General features: G+C 36.1%; 1 protein-coding gene across 2 annotated transcripts in view; it reads right to left on the reverse strand.

Annotated features, from left to right (window-relative positions):
• The window catches only part of LOC306880598 (dystrobrevin beta-like), a 30,542-nt gene extending 14,263 nt beyond the window's left edge, over window positions 1-16,279 (reverse strand). For both annotated transcript variants that reach the window (XM_079434224.1, XM_079434223.1), the window contains exons 1-7: window positions 16,059-16,279; window positions 5,683-5,725; window positions 3,860-3,924; window positions 3,686-3,766; window positions 2,682-2,895; window positions 737-822; window positions 313-467 (exon numbers count right to left, since the gene is read on the reverse strand). In XM_079434224.1, the coding sequence (XP_079290350.1) occupies window positions 313-467; window positions 737-822; window positions 2,682-2,895; window positions 3,686-3,766; window positions 3,860-3,923 (600 nt within the window). In that variant the 5' untranslated portion in view covers window position 3,924; window positions 5,683-5,725; window positions 16,059-16,279. The remainder of the gene's footprint in view (window positions 1-312; window positions 468-736; window positions 823-2,681; window positions 2,896-3,685; window positions 3,767-3,859; window positions 3,925-5,682; window positions 5,726-16,058) is intronic.
• Between the last annotated feature and the right edge of the window lie 8,279 nt (window positions 16,280-24,558).

Below are 24,558 nucleotides of genomic sequence, written 5' to 3' on the forward strand. Positions count from 1 at the left end.
CAATACAAATAGCAAGATCTGGCTTTCCAAAGTCAATGAACAACTGTGTTAAACAATTGTGTGGTCTCTCAAAATAACTGTGATTATGATTTTCCCAGAATTGGGAACCCTGCACCAGGTTAAAGCTATAAGTTTGATCGTTTCATCAGGCTGCATGATTTGAAGTATTATTCCTTCTGTAGCACAAATGATCAGTCACACAGTCTAACACTCAGTGTTCAGATCACTAACTCAATCTATGAGCAATAATAGTCAGGTTTATGCAAACACCACTAACAAGACAAAGAGAAGAAACCTGTTTGGAATTGTTACTTGTTGAGGAAAGCAGGATCTGGCGAAGTGATCCATGTAGCCAAAAGACGGCCCCTCAAATATGCCAGTGGGCAGCTTCAGCGCCTCCCGCAGGAAGTGGTCAAACTTGGACATCACCATCCCACCATGAGTATCTGATATCTGAGAGAAAATATCTAACACACACAAACACACTCGTTACATCGGCCACAGAACATGTTCATATCAATGTCATAACTGATGAACTTTACACTGAACTGAATAAAGATATTCGCTGCATCTGAAAACTAATACTTCCTTACTATGTAACAAGTCAAAAAAGTATGCCAAAAGAATAATGTGTCTAAATTCGATGGACACTACACCATCTCATGAGGCCACGGGAGAGGATTTATGATTGGCAGTGAAGCAACACAACTGACGCAGATAGGTCATGTGAACTTACAGCGAAGTTTATCAACCAGTTTCCCTCCACACAGCACCGCGAGCATCACTTTCACAGAAAACACCGTCAGCCTTCCCTGAGCATCACTGCAAAACACACACAGTTACACCGTCAAATGAACTGGTGCTGATTTGCTGCTCAAGAAACATGTCTTATTAGTATTAATGTTAAAAACAGCTGTGCTGCCTCATATTTCTGTGAAAATTGCATTTTGTTTTTCAGAACAATGAATAGAAAGTTCAAAAGATTTATTTGAAATAGAAATCTTTGTTACATTATAAATGTTTTTACTGTCACTTTGGATCAGTTTAATGCATGCTTGGTAATTAAAAATATGAATTTCTTTAAACAAATCTGAAATTACTCCAAACTTTCCCAAACACAGCACGAGACCAGAACACACACACACACACACACACACACAGGTGTGAAAAAGTGTTGGCCCCCTTCCTGATTTTTTTTTTTTGCATGTTTGTCACACTTTAATGTTTCAGATCAAACTAATTTAAATATTAATCAAAAGATACCAAGTAAACGCAACATGCAGTTTTTGAATGAAGTTTTTTATTATGAAGGGAAAACAAAATCCAAACCCACTTGGCCCTGTGTGAAAAAGTGCTTGCCCCCTAAACCTAATAACTGGTTGGACCACCCTTAGCAGCAACAACTGCAATCAAGTGTTTGCGAGAACTTGCAATGAGTCTGTTACAGCGCTGGAGGAATTTTGGCCACTCATCTTGGCAGAATTGTTGTAATTCAGCCACATTGGAGGGTTTTCGAGCATGAACCGCCTTTTTAAGGTCATGCCACAGCATCTCAATAGGATTCAGGTCAGGACTTTGACTAGGCCACTCCAAAGTCTTCATTTTGTTTTTCTTCAGCCATTCAGAGGTGGATTTGCTGGTGTGTTTTGGATCATTGTCCTGCTGCAGAACTCAAGTTCGCTTCAGCTTGAGGTCAGGAACAGATGGCCGGACATTGTCCTTCAGGATTTTTTGGTAGACAGCTGAATTCATGGTTCAATTTATCACAGCAAGTCTTCCAGGTCCTGAAGCAGCAAAACAGCCCCAGACCATCACACTACCACCACCATATTTTACTGTTGGTATGATGTTCTTTTTCTGAAATGCTACGTTACTTTTACGCCAGATGTAATGGAACACACACCTTCCAAAAAGTTAAACTTTTGTCTCATCAGTCCACAGAGTATTTTCCCAAAAGTCTTTGGAATCATCAAGATGTTTTCTGGCAAAACTGAGACGAGCCTTTATGTTCTTTTTGCTCAGCAGCGGTTTTCGTCTTGGAGCTCTGCCATGCAGGCCATTTCAGGTCATGAACACTGACCTTAAGTTCTTTAGATGTTGTTCACTGCAGTTCCTTAGATGTTGTTGTGGGGTCTTTTGTGACCTCTTGGATGAGTCGTCGCTGCGCTCTTGGGGTAATTTTGGGTGGCCGGCCACTCCTGGGAAGGTTCCCCACTGTTCCATGTTTTCTCCATTTGTAGATAATGGCTCTCACTGTGGTTCGCTGGAGTCCCAAAGCTTTAGAAATGGCTTTATAACCTTTTCCAGACTGATAGATCTCAATTACTTTCCTTTTGTTCCTGAATTTCAACATGATGTGTAGCTTTTGAGGATCTTTTGATCTACTTCACTTTGTCAGGCAGGTCCTATTTAAGTGATTTCTTGATTGAGAACAGGTGTGTCAGTAATCAGGCCTGGGTGTGGCTAGAGGGGGGAGGGAGGGGGCGCATGTGGTTTTGGATTTTGTTTTCCCTTCATAAAAAAAAAACCTTCATTTAAAAACTGCATGTTGTGTTTACTTGTTATCTTTGATTAATATTTAAATTTGTTTGATGATCTGAAACATTAAAGTGTGACAAACATGCAAAAAAATAATAAATCAGGAAGGGGGCAAACACTTTTTCACACCACTGTATGCTCACCTGTCATGTGCCGCCACCATGAAGTTGAGCAGCAGGCTGGTGTTGTGCTGGACGTTGATCTGGTGTGTGGTGGGCAGCCGTTTGTTTAGCTGCTGGTAGATGCAGGTGATGATGGTCTCTAGCCGAGCCACGCTTATCTCGGTACAGACATCCAGCGTGTTCAGACCATTGTCACGAAACGCCTCGATCATGTTCCACACGTCCACCAGATGCACTGAGAGAGAAAACACATCAAATATAGTCAGAGAAAAACTTACTATGTCAGTCCAGATTACTCTAAACATGATCAAAATAAACACAACATGAAAAACTCACTTTTAAACTTGAAATTGTGACACAATGTCATTTTTAACCCTCTGTTAATGTACATTACCTATTTAAAAGTCTGGGGTCAGTACTTTTTTTAAAAATAAGTTTCTCATGCTCAAGGTTGCATTAATTTGATCAAAAATACAGTAAAAACAGTGAAATATTACTACAATTTAAAATAACCAAGTTCTATTGTAATATATATTTAAAATGTAATTTATTCCTGTGAATTAAAGCTGAATTTTCAGCATCATTATTCCAGTCTGTCACGTGATCCTTCAGAAATCATTTTAATATGATGATTTACTGCCCAAGAAACATTTATGATTATTAGCAATGTTGAAAACAGTTGTGCTGACTAAAACTGTTTTGGAAACCACGATTTTCTTTGCTTATTTGATGAATATAAGAATAAAAAGAACAGTATTTGTTTGAGATGGAAATCTTTTGTAAAATTAAATGTCTGTCACTTTCGATCAATTAAATGTGCCATTGATAAGTATTAATTTCTAAGAAAAACAATTCTTACTGACCTCAAACTTTTAAACAACAGTGTATTTCTGGCCTACGTTTCACACTTATTATACTAAGTAGCGTTTCATTCATGCTGAGCTTTGTTTTGAATTTGCAAACAATCTGCAAAATGCATCTTTTTCAAGATTAGTTCATTTCAGTTGATTTAAAGTGCTACTCACGGTTGCATTTCTTCTGAATGAATCTGAGCTTGCAGGAGGTGCGGTACGTGGACAGCCGGATGGTGTCGTAATTCTGCGTCTCTGAAGAATCAAAGTTGCACATTTATACTCGGATGCACCAGTTTATGAACATGTGCATTGTGGGTCAAAAGTCATGTGGTGGGCGGTACTCACTCATGTCTGTAAAGATCTGCTTCCTGTCGGCCATTACATTCCCCTTCTGTCTCTCCTCTATCATCCTAGAGACACACAGAGAGAAATGAAACATAGACGGGTGATTATTCAATTAGAGGCACTTCTGAGTTTTGAAATCTTGAAATAAATATCTTTAAAAGAATGAGGCATCTTCAGACTGTTTCACACACATAAACCTGTCACATTAATGGCCTTGACCAATATTCAGTTGGATTTTTGCATAAAAGGTTCTTTTTTTTTTGTATTAGAATAAAAAAAATTAAAAAACACCATGCATGATGGTAATAAAATGTGATGGTAATGGAATTTTTTCTTGTTTTGTTACTAAAATAAATAATTTTTTGCAAGACTTTTGTTTTTTGCAAGAAATTTTAGCATAATGTGAAAATGTTTTTTTAAAACCATGCATGATGGTTAACAAATGTGATGGATGGTAATGGATTTTTTCTTGTATTGTAACTAAATAAAGTTATTATTAAACGAGTTATTTCTGAATTATGTCAAATAAATTGGTTTAGTAATGCACCTAATAATATTTTCAGATCAAGATGGAAAAAATAAAAAATTACACATTCTGATCTTAACCAAATTTTAACAAAATGTAAACATTTTTGGACAAAGAAATGCACTGGATTTTTATTTTTAAATGTCCGTTGTCATGGTAATGATTCTATGCTATAAAAAAAACTTAAAAAATTGCACAACTGCAAATAAACACAAAATTAATTGAAAATATTTAAATACTGTAGTTCTCTGAATTTAACATTATTTTATATTTGATTATTAAGTTGAAAAATCTGTATTTCAACCCTCTTAACAATTAGGAAAAACTTAGAGTTATATAGTTACCTAGCAAGCAGCAACACCCTAGCAACCAGATGTGCCAAAAACCTGTTAACAGTGACTTTTTATGACACTCATTGACAGCTGAGACACAAATGAATTTCCCAAACAGTTACATCTTAATAAAGAACAGAACCGAAGCTCTCTCTACTTACTGCAAAGCACTGAAGCGTGTGTATACGCATTCCTGCAGGGATTTGAGGGTCTCCGGTGAGACTTACCCATAATCCCCTGGGTCACAGAGGTACAAACACTCACAATAGCTGCATTTAACATAACTCCACAAAAACTGACATCCAAACTCATTCTGTTATTCATTCACGTCTTCTTCAACTCAATCACATCGTCGTTTTGTCCTCATCGCCTTAAAATCCTTTTATTTGAACTTATGAGATTCTGCACAAACTCACAACTGAGTGAGAATCATTTCTCAAACGCACAGCACCTCACTGCTAAAACATTCCAGTGTCCTGAACTCACATTAACACTCATCACACAGACACGCTAAAAATCAGCAACACACACAAGCACACCGACTGTTCTTTTGATTTTTATATGCATCAAATAAATCAATTAAAATCATGACTTCTACATAATTAAGCAGCACAACTGTTTTCAACATTGATAATAATAAGAAATGTTTCTTGAGCGGCAAATCAGCATATTAGAATGATTTCTGAAGGATCATGTGACGCTGAAGAATAAATTACACTTTAAAATATATTGCAATAGAACTTGGTTATTTTAAATTGTAAAAACAAATCACAATATTACTGTTTTTACTGTATTTTGATCAAATAAATGCAGCCTTGGTGAGCAGATAAGACTGCATTCAAAAACATAAAAAAAAATCTTACAGACTCCAAACTTTTGAACAATAATGCACACATTAAATGCTGAAATGCAACTGAAATATGAAATGCAGAAGTACAAGTTAATTAACACCTGTCATTGTTTACCTGATCTCAGCTGTAAATCAGTCAGGTGAGAGCATCAAGAGGCCTGAAAACAGGAAGAAAGTGAGATGATCAGACGTTTGTTCACTTCAGTTCGGTCACAAACACTTGTCACATTAATCACAGCCACAGTCCAGCACATCTCTGATTCCCACACTACTCATTCATCCTGCTGCGTCTGCGATCATTCACACGTCAGTCTGTCAATCTCATCTGCTCCTGTCACAGAGGCACAAGATTTCTTCAGTTAGGAAGGACTGACAAGTGCAGCATCACTAATGTAGTTCACAGTAATGGTCCATTTCATTAGCAGATCATGATCACAAATCTTCAAATTAAATACAAATTCTGATCTTAACCAAACTATATCCAAATATAAGCGTTTTGGAAGAAAAAAACATACTATATAGATTTTTTTTTCTAAAATGTTAGTTGTCTAAGTAATGATTCTTTGCCACAAAAAACTAATAAAAATTAGAGAAAAAATTGCACAAAATTAAATGAAAATATAACAAATTACATGCATTTAAATATCGCTATGACTTTTACATTCCATTAATTTAATATTTTATATATTTCAAATATAACCGAGGGCAAGTTTAATAATCTGTGTGAGGAAGAAAGGTCAAAATATACACACACACACACACACACACACACACACACACAGGCATGTAACATGCAGGCTCTTTTATCTCTAAAGTAACTTTGTGATCGATTTTGATAGTTGATGCGTTCAGTGGGAATCAAACTGGCATTGCCATGCATAAGATATTTTTTTATTTAAAGACAAATGACTAAACTGACAATCGAGCCATGAATCCACAAACAGCACACAGTTCTCAAGAGAAATGGGCTTAGGTGAAGAAACCCACCATAATGACAGCTGATGCATCAACACACTCCATTTCTCCAATGCATTTATAATTCTTTATCTTGATCAACAAAACACAACGGCAGCTTCATTTCTGCTGCTGGGGTTCATAATTAACTCAAACACAGTCTCTGCACAACCACAAACACAAACACCCTCAAAGTGGAAGTAGAGGAGGAGTCACACAGACGGGCAGCAGTGAGTTTACTATTCCTGTCAGCCACCCAAACATATGACCTTTCACTCACACACCATAAGTGGAAAACAATTATGTAAAGGCACCATATGAGGCGTGTGTGAATCTGTGTGTGTGTGGTCAGGCGGATTTTAGCCTGTGCTGATGCAGTTCATTCTCAAACCTCCATTCATACCTGCATTCAGTTCAGAACCAAACCCAGAGCAGAGCCGCTCATTTACTTCAGACATCACGGCCCCTCCGAGACCAAACCAGAACAGAATGCTGCTGCTATACTCACACTGACTAATGCTGTCAGATATTAATATTACAGCCAGTTATTAATAACACTGCCAGATATTATTGGTTCACTGCTGTGAGCAGTTATGAAACAACGGCTACAGTCCAAAGCTCAACAAAAATAGTTTTTACTTGACATGCCAACATTTTTGATAGAGCCAACAAAATGATACAAAAATGATAGTATAGCAACAGATTCCCTTATTTGTATCAGAAAAATATGCTGAAAACCTTTAAAACAAATAATATATCATATTTAAATTATTATATTCTACATAATATTTTACATATGCTTTTAATATATTCTAAATATAATACAATTATGTTTGCAATATTTAAAATGTAATTTAATAGAATAAATAAAAATAAAAGATATAATACAATTAAAATATATTACTGCTTATACACACACACATAATAAAGATTATATAAAAATTATAATATATACATATATATTGTAATTGATATATAAATGTTTGAATTATATAAATATACATTTTAACAATTAAAAATTATGTAAACAATTAGAAATTATATATATATATATATATATATATATATATATATATATATATATATATATATATATATATATATATAGTACACCTTGCTAGTACCGGGTTGGACCCCCTTTTTCCTTCAGAACTGCCTTAATTCTTCGTGGCACAGATTCAACAAGGTGTTGGAAACATTCCTCAGAGATTTTGGTCCATATTGACATGATAGCGCATTATGTAACATGGTGCATTATCCTGCTGGAAGTAGCCATCAGAAGATGGGTACACTGTGGTCATAAAGGGATGGACATGGTCAGCAACAATACTCAGGGAGGCTGTGCTTTAAACGATGCTCAATTGGTACTAAGGGGCCCAAAGGGGCGTGAAGAAAGTGTGCCAAGAAAATATCCCCCACACCATTACACCACCACCACCAGCCTGAACCGTTGAGACAAGGCAGGATGGATCCATGCTTTCATGTTCTTTACCCAAATTCTGACCCTACCATCTGAATGTCGCAGCAGAAAGAGACTCATCAGACCAGGCAACATTTTTCCAATCTTCTATTGTCCAGTTTTGGTGAGCCTGTGTGAATTGTAGCCTCCGTTTCCTGTTCTTAGCTGACAGGAGGAGCACCCGGTGTGGTCTTCTGCTGCTGTAGCCCATCTGCTTCAGGGTTCAACGTGTTGTGTGTTCAGAGATGGTATTCTGCACAGGTTGTTTGTGACGAGTGATTATTTGAGTTACTGTTGCCTTTCTATCAGCTCTAACCAGTCTGCCCATTCTCCTCTGACCTCTGACATCAACAAGGCATTTTCATCACACAACTGACGCTCACTGGATATTTCCTCTTTTTCGGACCATTCTCTGTAAACCCTAGAGACTGTTGTACGTGAAAATCCCAGTAGATCAGCAGTTTTTGAAATACTCAGACAAGCTTATCTGGCACCAACAACTATTCCACGTTCAAAGTCACTTAAATCCCCTTTGTTCCCCATTCTGATGCTCGGTTTGAACTTCAGCAAGTCGTCTTCACCACATCTAGATGCCTAAATGCATTGAGTTGCTGCCATGTGATTGGCTGATATATATATATATATATATATATATATATATATATATATATATATAGTTGTGGTCAGAATTATTGAAACCCTTGGTAAATATGATCAAAGAAGACTGTGAAAATTAACCTGCTTTGTTAATCCTTTTGATCTTTTATTTAAAAAAATTCACAAAAAGCTAACCTTTCATTGGATAATAAGAATTTAAAATGGGGGGAAATATCATTATGAAATAAATGTTTTTCTCTGATACACATTGGACACAATAATTGCACCCCTAGAAATTCTTAAGAGTAAAATATCTCTGAAGTATATTCCCATTCATATTCACAATTTTGAGCACTCTAGGGTGATTATGAACATGAAATTATCCAGCCATGGCTTCCTGTTTCACAGAAATATAAATAGGAGGGAAAACAAAGCCCAAATTCCCTTATTCATCCATCACAATGAGAAAAAACTAAGAATATATTTCTGATGTGCAGCAAAAGATAATTGAGCTTCACAAATTAGTGAAGTGGCTTTAAGAAAAGAGCTAGAGCAGTGAAAATCCCCATTTCCACCATCAGGGCAATAATTAAGAATTTCCAATCAACAGAAAATGTAATGAAACTGCCTGGAAGAGGACGTGTGTCTATATCGTCCTAATGCACGGTGAGAAGGAGCGTTTGAGTGGCTAAAGACTCTTCAAGGATCACAGCTGGAGAATTGCAGAAAATAGTTGAGTCTCGGGGTCAGAAAACCTTAAAAAAAAATTGTCAAACAGCCCCTACATCACCACATGTTGTTTGGGAGGATTTCAAGAAAAATTCTCCTAGCTCATCCAAAAACAATCTCCAGCATATTCAGTTATCAGACAGGACTGGAACTTCAAATGGGACTGGCTTCTATGGTCAGATGAAACTAAAAAATTAGCTTTTTAGCAGCAAACACTCAAGATGGGTTTGGTGAACACAGGGATAAAAAGTACCCCATGTGTACAATGAAATATACTGCTGTATTTGTGATGTTGTGGACCTATATTTCTGCTGGAGGTCCTGGACATCTTGTTCAGACACATGGCATCATGGATTCTATCAAATACCAACAGATAGAAAATCAATAAGTGACTGATTCTATTAGAAATCTTATAATGGGCCATGTTTGGATCTTCCAACCGTACAATAATCCAAACACAAACCTCAAAAACAACACAAAAATGGGTCACTGAGCACACAACCAAGCTTCTGCTGGCCATTCCAGTCCTCTGACCTGAACCCTGTAGAAAATGAGTGAGGTGAACTGAAGAGAAGAAGCACCAACATGGAGCTGTGAATCTAAAGGATCTGGAGTGATTCTGGATGAAGGAATGGTCTCTGATCTCTTGTCAGGTGTTCTCTAACCTCATCAGGCATTATAGGAGAACATTTAGAGCTGTTAAACTGACAAATGGAGGTTTCAAAAAGTATTGAATAAAAAGGTGTCGTTAATTGTGACCAATGTGTATCAGAGAAAAACATTTATTTCATAATGATATTTCCCCCCATTTTAAATTCTTATTATCCAATGAAAGGTTAGCTTTTTGTGAATTTTTTAAATAAAAGATCAAAAGGATTAACAAAGCAGGTTAATTTTCACAGTCTTCTTTGATCATATTTACCAAGGGTTTCAATAATTCTGACCACAACTGTATGTATATATATATATATATATGTGTGTGTGTGTGTGTGTGTGTGTGTGTGTGTGTTTTAAAATTAGCATAAAAATTTAAAAATTAGTAATAGTTTAAGTAATAATAGTATAATTTTATATCCGCATATACAAAAACATTAGTTTTATAGGCTAATATTTAAAAATTATATAAAAAAATGATAAAATTAGAATAGATTATATTGTTTACAATTGCAATAACAGGATCATTTATAGGAGTGCAAATGTTGCAAAACATTACTGATTTGTTTATAATGATCAAACCATCTTAACTGATGCTTGCAAGACTTTCGCAAGACGTTTTGCAATTTCAACAAAACCTCATCTAGCAGCTAGATAACATTGGTGACAAATTGACTTCAGATGACTATAGTAATGTTGAAGTATCACAGCACACTAAATGGTTTAAGCAAAGAAACACATTTACATAATCAATAAAACATTGTATTGCAAGAACTCAAGCACCAGCCTGACATTAAATATCAACCAGTCTGAAACAGGTTTCCATCTGTCTGAGTAACTGTGTGTGGCATCCTGATTAAAATGATTAATTCAGCTAGTCTGAAACTCTCTACAGTAGCAGCGCTGTATGAGTGCGTGTTATGGATACATTTACCACAGTAACATTTACTATGACGACCACAACTGACAGCGCCATCTGCCTGTTTACACACCATGTGTGCTTAAATACTGTGTGTGTATATATAGCATCTAATAACTGTCTTAATCATCTGAAGATATTGCTTTTGAGTTGGAGGAGTTTGTGTTCTTTTCTTCCTCTGCCAGCTCATATCAGTGGAGCGAATGATTGAATATCTTCTCTAGGGAGAACAACAAAACCTTCGAACAGTTCCTGCAGACAGCGGCCATCATCTGCCTTTCAGACGCTCCTCTGTTCTCTGTCAGCATCTTTCTCTCATGCGGCTCAATGTCTTTGTGCACAAAAATAAGATCAAACTCAGACGTCACATCCATTGAGACAGACGTGACTGAGCACAGGAGAGATTGTGTGCGTGTTTGTGTTTCACAGGATTGGCATCAGCTCTATTTGCATTTCGTACAGAGACAAATAAAGCGGCTAGCCCTGGAAGTTAAACACTGAAATACAGGGTAACTAACGAAAGTTGTCAAGAACACATCCGGCTCTATTTCACCACAAACTCAAAAGATAAGAATAAGAAGTTGATTAACGTTACTCTTCCAGGTTCAGGAAATAATCCTCCGTAAAATGCGCTGCACAGTGCACACACTCTAATATTTTGGTTGAACTGTTCTGGAACAGTGTTGTTTTAGTGTGGCGTGGCAAAGTCTTAACTTTTGTATGGAATATCTCTTTGGTTTTGAGACTTTAGTCTTTGCAACTTCAGGGATCTTATCTATGAACAAACAGCTTGTAACACTCCAAAGAGAAAGGAAAACTTGAAATCGCATCATAGGACCCCTTTAAAAGATTCAGATCATCAAACAAATGTTAATATTACACAAAGATAACCCGAGTAAATACAAAATGCAGTTTTGAAATTATTTTATTTATTATGGGAAGGCTGTTCAAATCTGCCTGGCCCTACGTGAAAAAGTAATTGCCCCCTAAATCTAAAAACTGGTTGTGCCACCCTTTGCAGCAATCAAGCGTTTGCGATAACTGTCAATGAGTCTTTCACATCGCTGTGTTGGAATTTTGGCCCACTCTTCTTTGCAGAATTGTTTTAATTCAGCCACATTGGAGGGTTTTCAAGCATGAATGGACTGTTTAAGGTCATGCCACAGCATCTCAATTGGATTTAAGTAAGACTTTGACTTGGCCACTCCAAAACCTTAATTTAGTTTTTCTTGAGCCATTCAGAGGTGGACTTGCTGGTGTGTTTGGGATCATTGTCCTGCTGCATAACTCCAGCGCGCTTGAGGTCACAAACTGATGGCCGGACATTCTCCTTCAGGATTTTCTGATAGAGTTCAGAATTCATGGTTCCATCAATAATGGTAAATCATCCAGGTCCTGAAGCTGTTAAGCAGTCTAGGGTTGGGCCGATAGACGATGCCATCATCCATCGCCGATGGCTGACAGACATCACGATGTTGAGCCGAGTAACTTTCATGTGCTGTAATGTAATGGGCAACTGCTAGCTAGCGGCTAATGTCCCTTTAGTGGCTCCGTAGAACGCGTCATTTGTTTTACGTGCCTTTCTGCATACGGATTCATGCTTCGGGCACACCCCTAACCCCGCCCCCCGATGTCATTGTCCATCACGATGTTTCACTGTAGACATCGTCCGATGCCAATTTGGTAGACATCGCCCAACCCTAAAACAGCCCCAGACCATCACACTACCACCACCATGTTTGACTGTGGGCGTGATATTCTTTTTATGAAATGCGGTGTTGGTTTTAAACCAGATGTAACGGGACACACACCGTCCAAAAAGTTCATCTTTTGTCTCATCAGTCCACAGAATAGTTGGCCAAAAATCTTGGGGATAATCAAGATATTTTTTGCCAAATGTGAGACGAGCCTTTCTGTTCTTTTTGGTCAGCAGTGGCTTTTGCCTTGGAACTCTCCCATGGATGCCGTTTTTGCCCAGTCTCTTTCTTATTGTTGAATCATGAACACTGACCTTAATTTTGGCAAGTGAGGCCTGCAGTTCTTTAGATGTTCTTCTGGGTTCTTTTATGACCTCCTGGATGAGTTGTCGTTGCACTCTTGGAGTAATTTTGGTAGGCCGGCCACTACTGGGAAGGGTCACCAATGTTACAAGTTTTCTCCATTTGTGGATAATGGCACTGACCGTGGTTCGCTGGAGTCCCAAAGCCTTAGAAATGGTTTTATAACCCTTTCCAGACTGTTACATGTCAACTATTTTGTTTCTTATCTGTTCTTTAATTTTTTTAGATCGCGGCATGATGTGTTGCTCTTTAAGCATGCTTCACTTTATCAGACAGGTTCCATTTAACTGAATTCTTTCTTGTCCTTTAAGGGCTACTGTGTGTATTGTGTGTATATATATATATATATATATATATATATATATATATATATATATATATATATATATATATATATTAGCCATTAAGAGTTTTATATTGTTTTATTCTCATGACTTGATAATCATTTATTCCACTATGACTGACTCAGTTACATCCTTCCATCTGAACTGTTTGGTTTAGTTTACATGTTTTTAAGAACGATCTGAAATTGCTATGAAGAAAATAAATGGATAATATGCTTCCAGAACCAAGCACACTATAAAACAACATCATCATAAAAAAATAAACTTGCATAAATAAAGGCCAACAATTTTTTTCTGATGAGGTCATAAACTGGTGCATCTGGATGAAACCTCCACTGATTCAACCTAGTAACATTTCAGAAGTGTGTTAAAGTCATAGTTCACCAAAAAAAAAGAGAAAAACCTTTCATAATTTACTCACCCTTATGTTGTTCCAAACCTGTATGAATTTCTCTCTTCAGTTGATGGCAAAAGATGATATTTTAAACAATGTAGGTAAGCAAACAGTTACCAGTAGCCATCAACTTACATAGCTTGGGAAAAAAAAACTATGGAACTCAATGGCAACCAGAAACGGTTTGGTTACCAACATTCTTCAAAATATCTTCTTTTTCGTTCAACAGAAGGCAGGTTTCAAACAGGTTTGGAACAACTGAGCGCGAGTTAGGGGCCGCTTAAAAGACACTGTTTTCAAGTAAAAACTGAAAACTTTATGCGATAATTTACACAACAATGGGGTTTTGGGGGAAACAATCAGATTATAGTCTCCACGTAAACTATAAAAATGCAAATTTGTGAATACACTGACATCAAGTGCATGCGCTATGTGTGTTCATGCGAGAGCTTCTTTATAAAGTGACATCGCCAACTACTGGCCTGGCATGCATAATACAGTGTTTTAGTCTTTTGCACTGATCAGTGCGAGCTAGGGATTGTTTTGACAACATTGTCATCTCAAAAAAAAATTATTAAAAACCTTTCAGTTCTGTAGTATATCATTGTCCGGTAAACATACCCTAAATAAAGACAGGATTTTCATTTTTAGCAGAACTACCCTTTTAAAGGTTTGAGATATTCTGCAGACTGTACAATGATGTCACAATCAATATATGAACACACACCTTTTAGGGTCTGCCAGTTTGTATGATTATTTTATGACGTCCTAATTCTGGAAAAGGCCATCAGTCTGTCTGAATGCCTCTAAATGTGGACGTGTGTGTGTGTGTGTGTGTGTGCGCGTGTGTAGCAGGTAGGCAAAATATCCAATGAGGGGGACAAACATTCCAAAGATTCCGGATCTCAAACCTGTCAACCTCTGTTTGTGTGTGTGTGTGTGTGTGTGTGAGAGAGAGAGAGAGAGAGAGAGGGAGATTTTACTCAGGTCACTTGAATAAATGGATTTCAAACACTTTGTTTTAAGAAGCCAAAGCGCAGCAAGCAGCAGGGGCCCCATTCACCCGGGCACACACACACATACAAAACTACTGACTGGCATGAAGACACTCTCGTGGTTATTTTCGCCTTGGTGATGACTTCAACTCTTTCTGGTCTGGTATGAACATGCACAAATATTATCTCGCAAACTCACAGATAATCACATCAGTTTTGACTTCTTTTTCTGGTCTTACTCGGTCCTATTCCAAAGAAAAACATTGTCTGTTCTCATAATCTTCCTTTATAATTTGATAACTTGCTCTGTCTTAGATCATATCTCACTAGAGCACAAGTTACAGCCCCTTAAAAAAAAGTAGCATGGTATTTAGGACACCAGCATTATGGTAGCAGCATTGTATTCTTCTAAGTACCACATAAATAACATTAGGGTAACAATTTAGTACTATGACACACACACCATAGTACTTTTCTTTAAGTGCTTTTAAAATAGTATAAGCTATAAAATGTCACTGTTTATTAATAAAGTGGCTTAATTCTTAATCCAGAACTCAAAGTTCAATGTCAGATCAACCAAACAGAAAACAACACAACTGATTCATTTAGATCATTATTACAAAAAGCACCACGGCCATACCATGGTATTAAATGAGCATACAGTACCATAGAACCCCCATGTTTTTGGGCATGGCATAATGGTATTTCTGGAAATAGGCTACACTGAAATAGCACCATGGAAATAAATACCACGGTACATGAATTTCAGTACCATGGTATAAAGTACTGTGGTGATTCGACCACTGTATCGTGGTACTACAATAGTAGGCTACTTTTTGTAAACTATGCAACTATTCCAAAGTAAAAGAGATGGTACAAGTTCATAAACATGGTATTTTTGTCAATGCATTTTAATGTCGTGTTTGAGTTTCTCTCTCTGACTTCCTGCGGAAAAAATACCCACGAAGAGCTGAAATCTCATATGAACCTGTTCAGTAAGAAGTTTCAGAGTTTCAGGATGTTTCGCGTTTGTTGTTTTCGAGAAACGGAAACGGTTTCAACTGCAGCAACAGACGCGTTTGCTCTGTCCACATACAAGTAACCCCGAAGTCTACATGTGTGTGTTATACACGAATTAACAAGAATTAAGACTTCATTTCTGTACATTAGAGGAATAAAGAGATGAAAGCGAGCAGCCATGTTGTCAAACATTCACCGCTCAGAGTTTCTTTCCTGCAGATGCGAGTTCGTTTTTACACTTTATGGTGTTAGATTATCATTTAAAGCGTTGTGTTGTCGTGTACAGTTCGGGTTTCGGTTTGTAGTTAGTTGTGTGTTTAATGGAGGTTTAGTGAAGTGAAGAGCAGAAGTTCGGTTTTGACTCACCGGAGCGAGTTTCCCGTTAAAAACCCTCCAGCATCAGACTCTCATCTCAGCCGCTGATTTCTCATTATAATCTCATTGTATCTGATGATTCAGTGCAGCTGAGTCACGATTCATTCACGAGATCTCCGGTGTAACGACAGACCGACACTGTGTGTGTGTGATCGCCATACTGAAGAAACTCAATGAGTCTCTCTCTCTCTCTCTCTCTCTCTCACTCACTCACTCACTCACTCACTCACTCACTCACTCACTCAATTCAATTCAATTCAATTCAATTCAAATGAGCTTTATTGGCATGACTTGCACAGTATTGCCAAAGCATTGTCCATTACATGAATAAGGAACAAACAATTATATAATACATAGAACAAGAATAGATCTGTAAAATAATTAAGTTTTTTTTTTTACAAACAAGAAAAATATTTAAGAATATTTATTAAATATTTATTTAAAATATCTTTTACACAGATCAGGTATTCTGCTGGTTTGTAGTCTCTTTTCAGGTGTAAATACAGCTCCATCTTCTTTTGTATTTTAGCGGCATCTTTCCAGTAGGTGATAGTTGTGTTTTTGTAACTGTGTGATTTGGTTGGGTCTGATTGTGCTGTGCTGGTTTGGGTGTAGTGTGAGTACCAGCTGTAAAAGTGCGCTCTTCTGCAGGGCTTCAGTCTGGTAAGAGCTCGGATCACTGGATTTCAGGTGCTGCTGGAATTTCACAGCTCTCTTTTGAATATTAATTAATAGTGGATATTGTCCTAATTCAGCTCTGCACGAGTTGTTTGGGGTCGCTCTGTTAACTTTTAAGATGTTTTTACAAATTCGGGTGTGCATAATTTCAATTTCTTCTTTTTCCCATTTAGAGAAATCTTGGGTTTTTAGAGGTCCCCATATCTCACTGCCATATAGTGCAATTGGTTCGATTATTGCTTTTAGGATTTTTAGCCAGCTTTGAATTGGAATTTGATACTGAATTGTATTTTTGATCATGTAGAAGACTCTCAGTGCCTTTGCTTTCAGTGCATTCACAGCCAGATTGAAGTTTCCTGTTGAGCTGATGTTTAGTCCCAGATAGGTGTATTCATGGGTGTGTTGGAGGACCTGGTTTCCTGCTCTGAAAGTGTATTTATTTTCCTTACACCTGGTTCTCTTTTGAAAAATCATGATTTTTGTTTTTGTTAGATTCTTTCTAAGAGCCCATGTTTGACTGAATGTCTCTATGATGTCGAGGAGCTGTTGTAGTCCCTCTTTTGTTTTTGACAGAATGACTCTCTCTCTCTCTCTCTCTCTCTCTCTCTCTCCCTCTCTTCTGTATACTTTATTGGTGTGAGCATGACACACAATGTTGCACTCAGTATTTACACGAAATATTGCCACATAAGAGAAATGGGAACCAGTACTGACAAATAAACAATTATACAATTATATATATTTCATTTATTTTGTTTCATTGTATTTTTTTAATACAATAACTGTTAAATGTATAATATTATTTGTATATATCTGTACATTGTAAATAATGCTGTTACTTTTATAAAATAATTAATAATTATTATTTTTAAATATTTTAATTTTATTAAATTATATTTTTACATTTTAAATATTTTACATATAAATTATATTGTATATCATATTTATAATACAATAATAAAAGTATCTATCTGTCTATCTATCTATCTATCTATCTATCTATCTATCTATCTATCTATCATCTATCTATCTATCTATCTATCTATCTATCTATCTATCTATCTATCTATCTATCTTTTTATTTAATTTTATTTAAAATATTTGTAATACAATAATAATACTCTTTACAATGCTTATAATACAATTTACTGTCTATAATTGTAAACAATGTTATCTGATTACATTTTATTTTTACTATTAAATTTATATTTTTAATATTATAATATTTATTTATACATACTTTTTTGTTGTTTATATTTACACAATTTCTAAACTATTCTGAAGCCAAACAGTAGTTTTAAAAATACAATTTTTAACTGAACAAGTGTGAACGACATATGAGAACTATCTGATGGGAAAATTATTGGTGCATTATGCATTAATATAGTTTTAAATATAGTTTTTTGGGCATTGGCAGTTTAAATCGCCATGCATTTTTTGCTGCCTAAGGACATGTTGTCTAGCATCTCCATTTGTGTTTCACAGGAGAAAGAACATAATGCAGGGTTGGAGCAACACAAAGGTATTTTTGGGTCAACTCTTCCTCTCCGTGTGGAAAGCATGATGTCAGAGCTCACCCACCCGTGAGATATGTTTAGCTTCAAGGACCAGACTAATGACTGGGATGACAGAGATCCGCATGTTTACCAAACTTATATCTGAACTCAATGAGCCGAAACACTCATTATTATTAGTGGGTAAACATCAGTACTGAGAGTGATTCAGAAGACAATCAGTTTCAGTGTGTTGTTCAGACCAGCTGAGACACAAGACACAATGAAACAGCCTCAGTATTACACAAATCAAACATCTCATGATCTAGATGACACCAACCACAAATTTAAAATAATGGTGAGTTACTTAATTATTATTTCATTTATATTTTAAATACAGTAAGTATAAATAATTGTATAATAATAATAGTAATAATCATATTTATAATACTATCAGTCTATCTATCTATCTTGTAACGTATTTTATGTATTCTTATTTATGTATTTAAATTTGTTTTATATTTTTAAATATGACAATATTATTTTTAAATCTGATACAAACAAGGAAACATGCTGCTTTAAAAAAAAACTAATATTAAGCCCTTTTTTGTAGCCACTGTATCATAACTGTGAACCAATATTATTTTAGTAATCTCTCTCGCTCTCTCTCTCTCTCTCTCTATATATATATATCCCTAAAGTCCTTTAATTTTTTTATTTTGCTATGTCTTCATTCAACTGACTGGAGGCTTGCTTTATTTATTTGTTTATTTATGTGTGCAATATAAATAAATAGCATTTAAAAAAATAATATAGAATAATATAGAAAAAACATTATATTGTAGCCGTTTTAGCCAAATAAAATCAGTCTATATATATATATATATATATATTTGACTGATTTTGTCTATATATATATATATATATATATATATCTATATCCTTAAAATATTTTTTACATTTTTTTTGTCTTGATTAACCTGTCTGAGAGCTAGCTTGCATATTATTTATTTGGGTAATATAAATAAGTAAATAATATTTTTACATTTATAATTTACTTTAAAATAATATATAATCATATATATATATATATATATATATATATATATATAAATTATAGACATTTTAGCGTAAATTCAATTAGTAGAGTAGTAAAATAGTAAAATATCTAGAATAATATAGCTACATTTTGAATGGGAAAAACTCACAAGCTACACACGGCTAGCCACACCCTTTCGAATTAGCCACACCCACCAGCATTGGCCACATGTTAAAGGATTGGCCACACCCCTAATGTTCATCAATAGGTGCGTTCGACTTGAAGCACGGCTACAGACGGTGGTCAACGAGAGTAGCCGCTTGCAGTCAGGGGCGGAGTTGAAAACGGAGTCGTCAAGTCGGACACTTCGGGGCTCTCGTAGTTTGCTGCATCTACAGTCATGGCAGATCACGTGGCGTTTGCTTGCTTTATTGAAGACGAACTGGAAGCTATAGAAATGCTGTTATTGTTGTATGAAATTGAGCACAATGAGCAACGAAAGTAAGTAAAGGTTCAATGTAATAAGTATTGTTTTTATATATCCAAAGGGACGGGACCATACCCAACACCAGTGTGACTCGTTATTTCTAATACTAACCAATCAATGCAATTACACTTAACAATTTTCATTAGAAGTGATTCTTTTTTTATTACTATGTTGGTTTATGTTTTAATAAACCTTTAAGATGTATGTAATATTTTGAAAGGGTGTCGACAGAAACAAGTTTTAAGTAAATAAACAGAACATATTGAAAATTTGACTTGTGCAGTATGATTCATTATGTGTGTTTTTGCTACTGCAACTTAATAAAAATAATCTATGACGATAATAATTGTATGTACTAAATGTGGTTTTCATTACAGATAAAAGAATTAGGATGTTACATATTTGTTTACTTATTTTACTATTTCTCCAGTAAGGTAAGCACATTTTAGTAAGACAAAACACCATGAACATTCATACGTGAACACCATGAACAGGCCTACGGATAAGCCCAATTTATTTGCCTTTCTATTATGATTTATACCAGCTTATGAAAGTGATCTGAATGTTGTATTAAGTTGACATCCAACCAGAGTTGTTGGCAGTAATCACATGCAAGTGAAGATGGATGAACCCAGCAACTAGATAATTAGTATCAATCAGAATCCATGATGACCACATTATATTAAAAGTCTGTAAGATTGACATTTGATTTATTCCATAAAAAAACGATTATCTAAATAGGTTATGCAGCTTAATAATGTAAAGGGTCTGTATGAAAAAGGTCCAAAATAAACCTATGCACAAAACCTATATAAACGAATTAACAAAAAGTGATTGCAGTAAAAATAATTGTAATCTTTTAATAAACATGATATACGAGATGAAGATGACATGAAAAGTTAATTTATTTTTATTTTTATTTTTTTGAAAGTCCGTATATGAGCATTAGTGGGACTGAAGTTGTCAGAAAAAACCCGAAATACACGTCCTTGTTGTCATGTGGTGAATTTGGCCAATTGTGAAACAGCTGTGTCGTCATCAGCGCTCCCGCAGTCGCTCTGGAGAAATTGCGCCGGCTGAGTCAGCCGGTTGCTCTCGAAACGCTATCGCGGTACTTTGATGCCACACGTGACAGTGACGTGTGGTCGGCGCCGGTTCAAGTCGGACTAAATTTCTAACCGGCATGCACTGCTTCAAGTCAGTCGCCGATCGGACTGCTAAGTGCTGCATGAAGTCGAACGCACCTAATGACTGAAACCTTACCGGTGAAAATACCTGTGGCTCTTTTGCTCCTCCTCCTCTGAGGTTTCACCATTCATCTGTGAGGAACATTCTTCTGTGATACATGATATCACTTTTGAACACAGGTCATAGTCCTCCTGCCTATATTCTCTCCACGGCCCAACACACAATCTCTCTTCTTTGTGTTTTCCTGCTGTTGTGTCTTGCTGTCCCTTCCTGTTTCTCTCTGGTAAATCATTGCCTCAGTATATTAGCAGCAACATCTGTATTTTACACAGAAAAAAACAACAAAGCTTCAACACAGGACAAAATAAGAGTTCTACATAAATAAAAGATGATTTATTTACAGAAACGAGAAACCCTTCTCCAGAGAGATATTTTCATGTTTGTAGACTGTAGGTTGTGTAACGTCCCCAGATGAGTTTCAGCTGATGAGCAGCGAGCTTATTTCTGTGCGTCCGTGACATCTTAGAAGGCCAGGAACTCTGGGAGTGTTAAACCTGTTCAGAAAGGGATCATGTGGACGGAGATAAACACAGTTTCTCAGATGAGTTGAACATTAACTGTCCCGCTGCCCGTAAACTGGTGATCTCCACGGGTTCGGTGCAATAAAAACTCTGTCTTTTAAGGAATTCTGCAGACGCTGTGGAGGCAAACAATGGAGAAGAAGTGCTTCTGTACAAATACAAGAAGGGTTTTTCCTGATTATGGCTTACATGATGATAATTATCAGGCAACAGCTCTGAATTAGATTGCAATGTACTAATTGTGACCCTACATTTTATGTTTAGTGGGCTTTCATTTGATTTCTGAAGAGAGAAAGAATATAGCACTTAACTTGAAGATGCCTATTATGCACAGCAAAGACTTCAATTTATAATTATTAGCCAGTAAACTGAGCTAGTTTACTAGTCTAACTATTTTCCTCATGTTTATACAAAAGTTTGAACTGGTACTTAATGCACTTACATGCCAATTTTTGAATTCAAATGCATTAATTATTTGTTAATAATGATAATAATAATTGTTGTTGTTATTAAATACATTTATAATTGTTTTTTAAATTGTAAATATAAATAAAAAATTGAATTTAAAATGTATTCATTATTTTTTAAATAATTCTAGATTACTAGTTTCCTCATGTTTAGAGAAAGGAGTGTGAACTGATATAATGCACTTAAATTTTAAATGCAAAATTTTGAATTAAAAATCTAATAATAATTATTATTTAAATTATAAATATTGTAATAAAATAATTTTGTTTTTTTCTTATTTTTAAATATAAAATCATGTAATAAATAAACACTATGTAAGGGCCTTTGTGTTGTCGATAAACTTTATTGTATTGTATTTCTTTCAAAACTGAACAAATTATTCTTGTGTGTGACATTTGACGTTTGCTGATATTGGGCACATTGGGCCTTGTCAGGTTGGAAGAAAACTTGATGACCAGCTAAACCTGCTGAGCACCAGGCAGATCACGCTGGTAGACCAACAAACCAGTATAGGCTTGTTTAAGATGAAATTTTCCACAAGGGAGATAAACAAACAGCGAAATTAATAGGCCTAAATAACAGCTGCATTTCTATGTTGTGAAGTGTTCAGTGAGGGTCATGTCATTTTGAATGTTGTTGCGCTGCCATCTAGCGGTCAGAAGCAGCATCAGCGCTTCATAAATGGTTAAAACAGGCGAGAATCTATCTCTTCATGAACATCAGTCAGTGTGTTCTATCCAGCAGAGGGCGCTGATGCCGAGGTGATTTTCAGAAAACATAAATTAGTCCCATATTTATCAAATTAATCTATCAAAAACACACCACCCTGTCAGCCTATTACTACACTGATAACATTAAGAGACATCTCAGATTAAAATGCCAATAAAACGTCTTAACAAGATTATATTTGAACTCTAAATATTATCTTTATTAATAGCCTACAAAATAATATTTGTGTGTGTATGTGAGGAGTACTGGTGCATGACGAAAATGTCCAATGACCAAAAAAGAGGTTGTCATGGAAACAGAGATGGATTTCTGGCCCATTCCCATAGCGAGGACTTCATTCATGATCCTCAAGGATTTCCAGTAGCTATAGGTATCCCCCGCGGACTCCATCCATTTATTTAACAACAGAGTTCAATAAAACCCAATGAGATTGATCTGTATACCAGATAGAATATGTAGGCTATGCTAGAAGTCTGTTAAAGATGGTTTTATCTGGAAAGCATCTGCTGTGTACAAACACCTGACAGACATGTAAGATGTCAGTTTTACAAAGTCTATATTCTAAATCATAAACATCTTAAAGACATCTAATAGATGTCTATTTGACATCTGATAGGAAACGTCGTATAGACGTACAGGGGAGCGAACACTAAAAATAATACGTCTTCCAGATGTAAATGCAAATAGAAGTCTCCGTGATGTATGTGTGCTATCAGGAATTACTTGATTTTATTATGGTGGGCTACACAATATCATTTAGCCTACCTGAGCAGGGCTTAAAATGTGAAATCGAGTGTTTCCGGTGTATGTTCAGTCCATGCAGGGGCCTCATTTATAAAACTCATCCTAAAAGTGTACATAAAAGGTCGATTTAGAAACAAAAGTTTTCAGATTTATTAAACCATGCACACGCCGGAACCTGCGCAAAAATCCCTTTCTAAAACCCAGTCAGGGGAAGATTGTGCGTACGTGCATCTCCACCCCGACTCCTCCCCGAAATCACCATATATGGAGCTTACAACACCTAGTTTTACTATGCATAACCTCATCTGCATATCATTGCCATGCATATTCCCATCCAAGTGACACCGTCAAAGGTCCAACACATTAAGAAAATATGAGATTCGGACTATAAATGCCATTTGTGCAAAACATTATTATTATTATAATTTTTTTTTGCATCCACGACCACCGAGTATCCAGCAGTGTCCGCCATAATATCGAAGATCATTGATCATTCTTCTCACTAAAAATATTTTCTCATGACATGAGATCTGCAGTTTAAAGATGGATTATTGTGCACCTATAGCATTCCTCGCTGTCATTAAAACATAGCATGCCACAGGAAAAGTGATGAAGCGCATCCACTACAAATATGTCTAAATTCAAATAGCCTAATTTTTGTTTAAAAATCTGCTTTATGTAATTTCAGTGCTTATTTACATTATGAGAGTGGTATATTTAATGTAAATGTGTATATCGACATGAAAGCAGAGTATAAAATCGTTGTTTACTTCATTTTCTCACTCCTGGAAAAAGAGTTTGTACGCATGGGTCAGAGTTTGCGTGCAGGTGCGCAAATTTTCCCGTCAAGTTTGTTTTTTATAAATCCCACCTTTTGCGTAGGAAGTGGCGTACGCCTCTCTCTTTCAGAGCAAGTTTTGTGCGTTCGATGAGGCCCCAGGTGAGTGAACTCCTTGATAAAGAGGCCCGTCAATCATGAAATCAACCCGCACAAGTGTTTAGTGAGCGGTACTTTAGTCGCTGAAGGGACACTGATGAAAGGGAAATGACCCTCATGTAGGTTAAACAGAACACGACACCGGCA

The sequence above is a fragment of the Barbus barbus genome (assembly GCF_936440315.1).
Source record: "Barbus barbus genome assembly, chromosome: 14".
Classification (NCBI taxonomy): domain Eukaryota; kingdom Metazoa; phylum Chordata; class Actinopteri; order Cypriniformes; family Cyprinidae; genus Barbus; species Barbus barbus.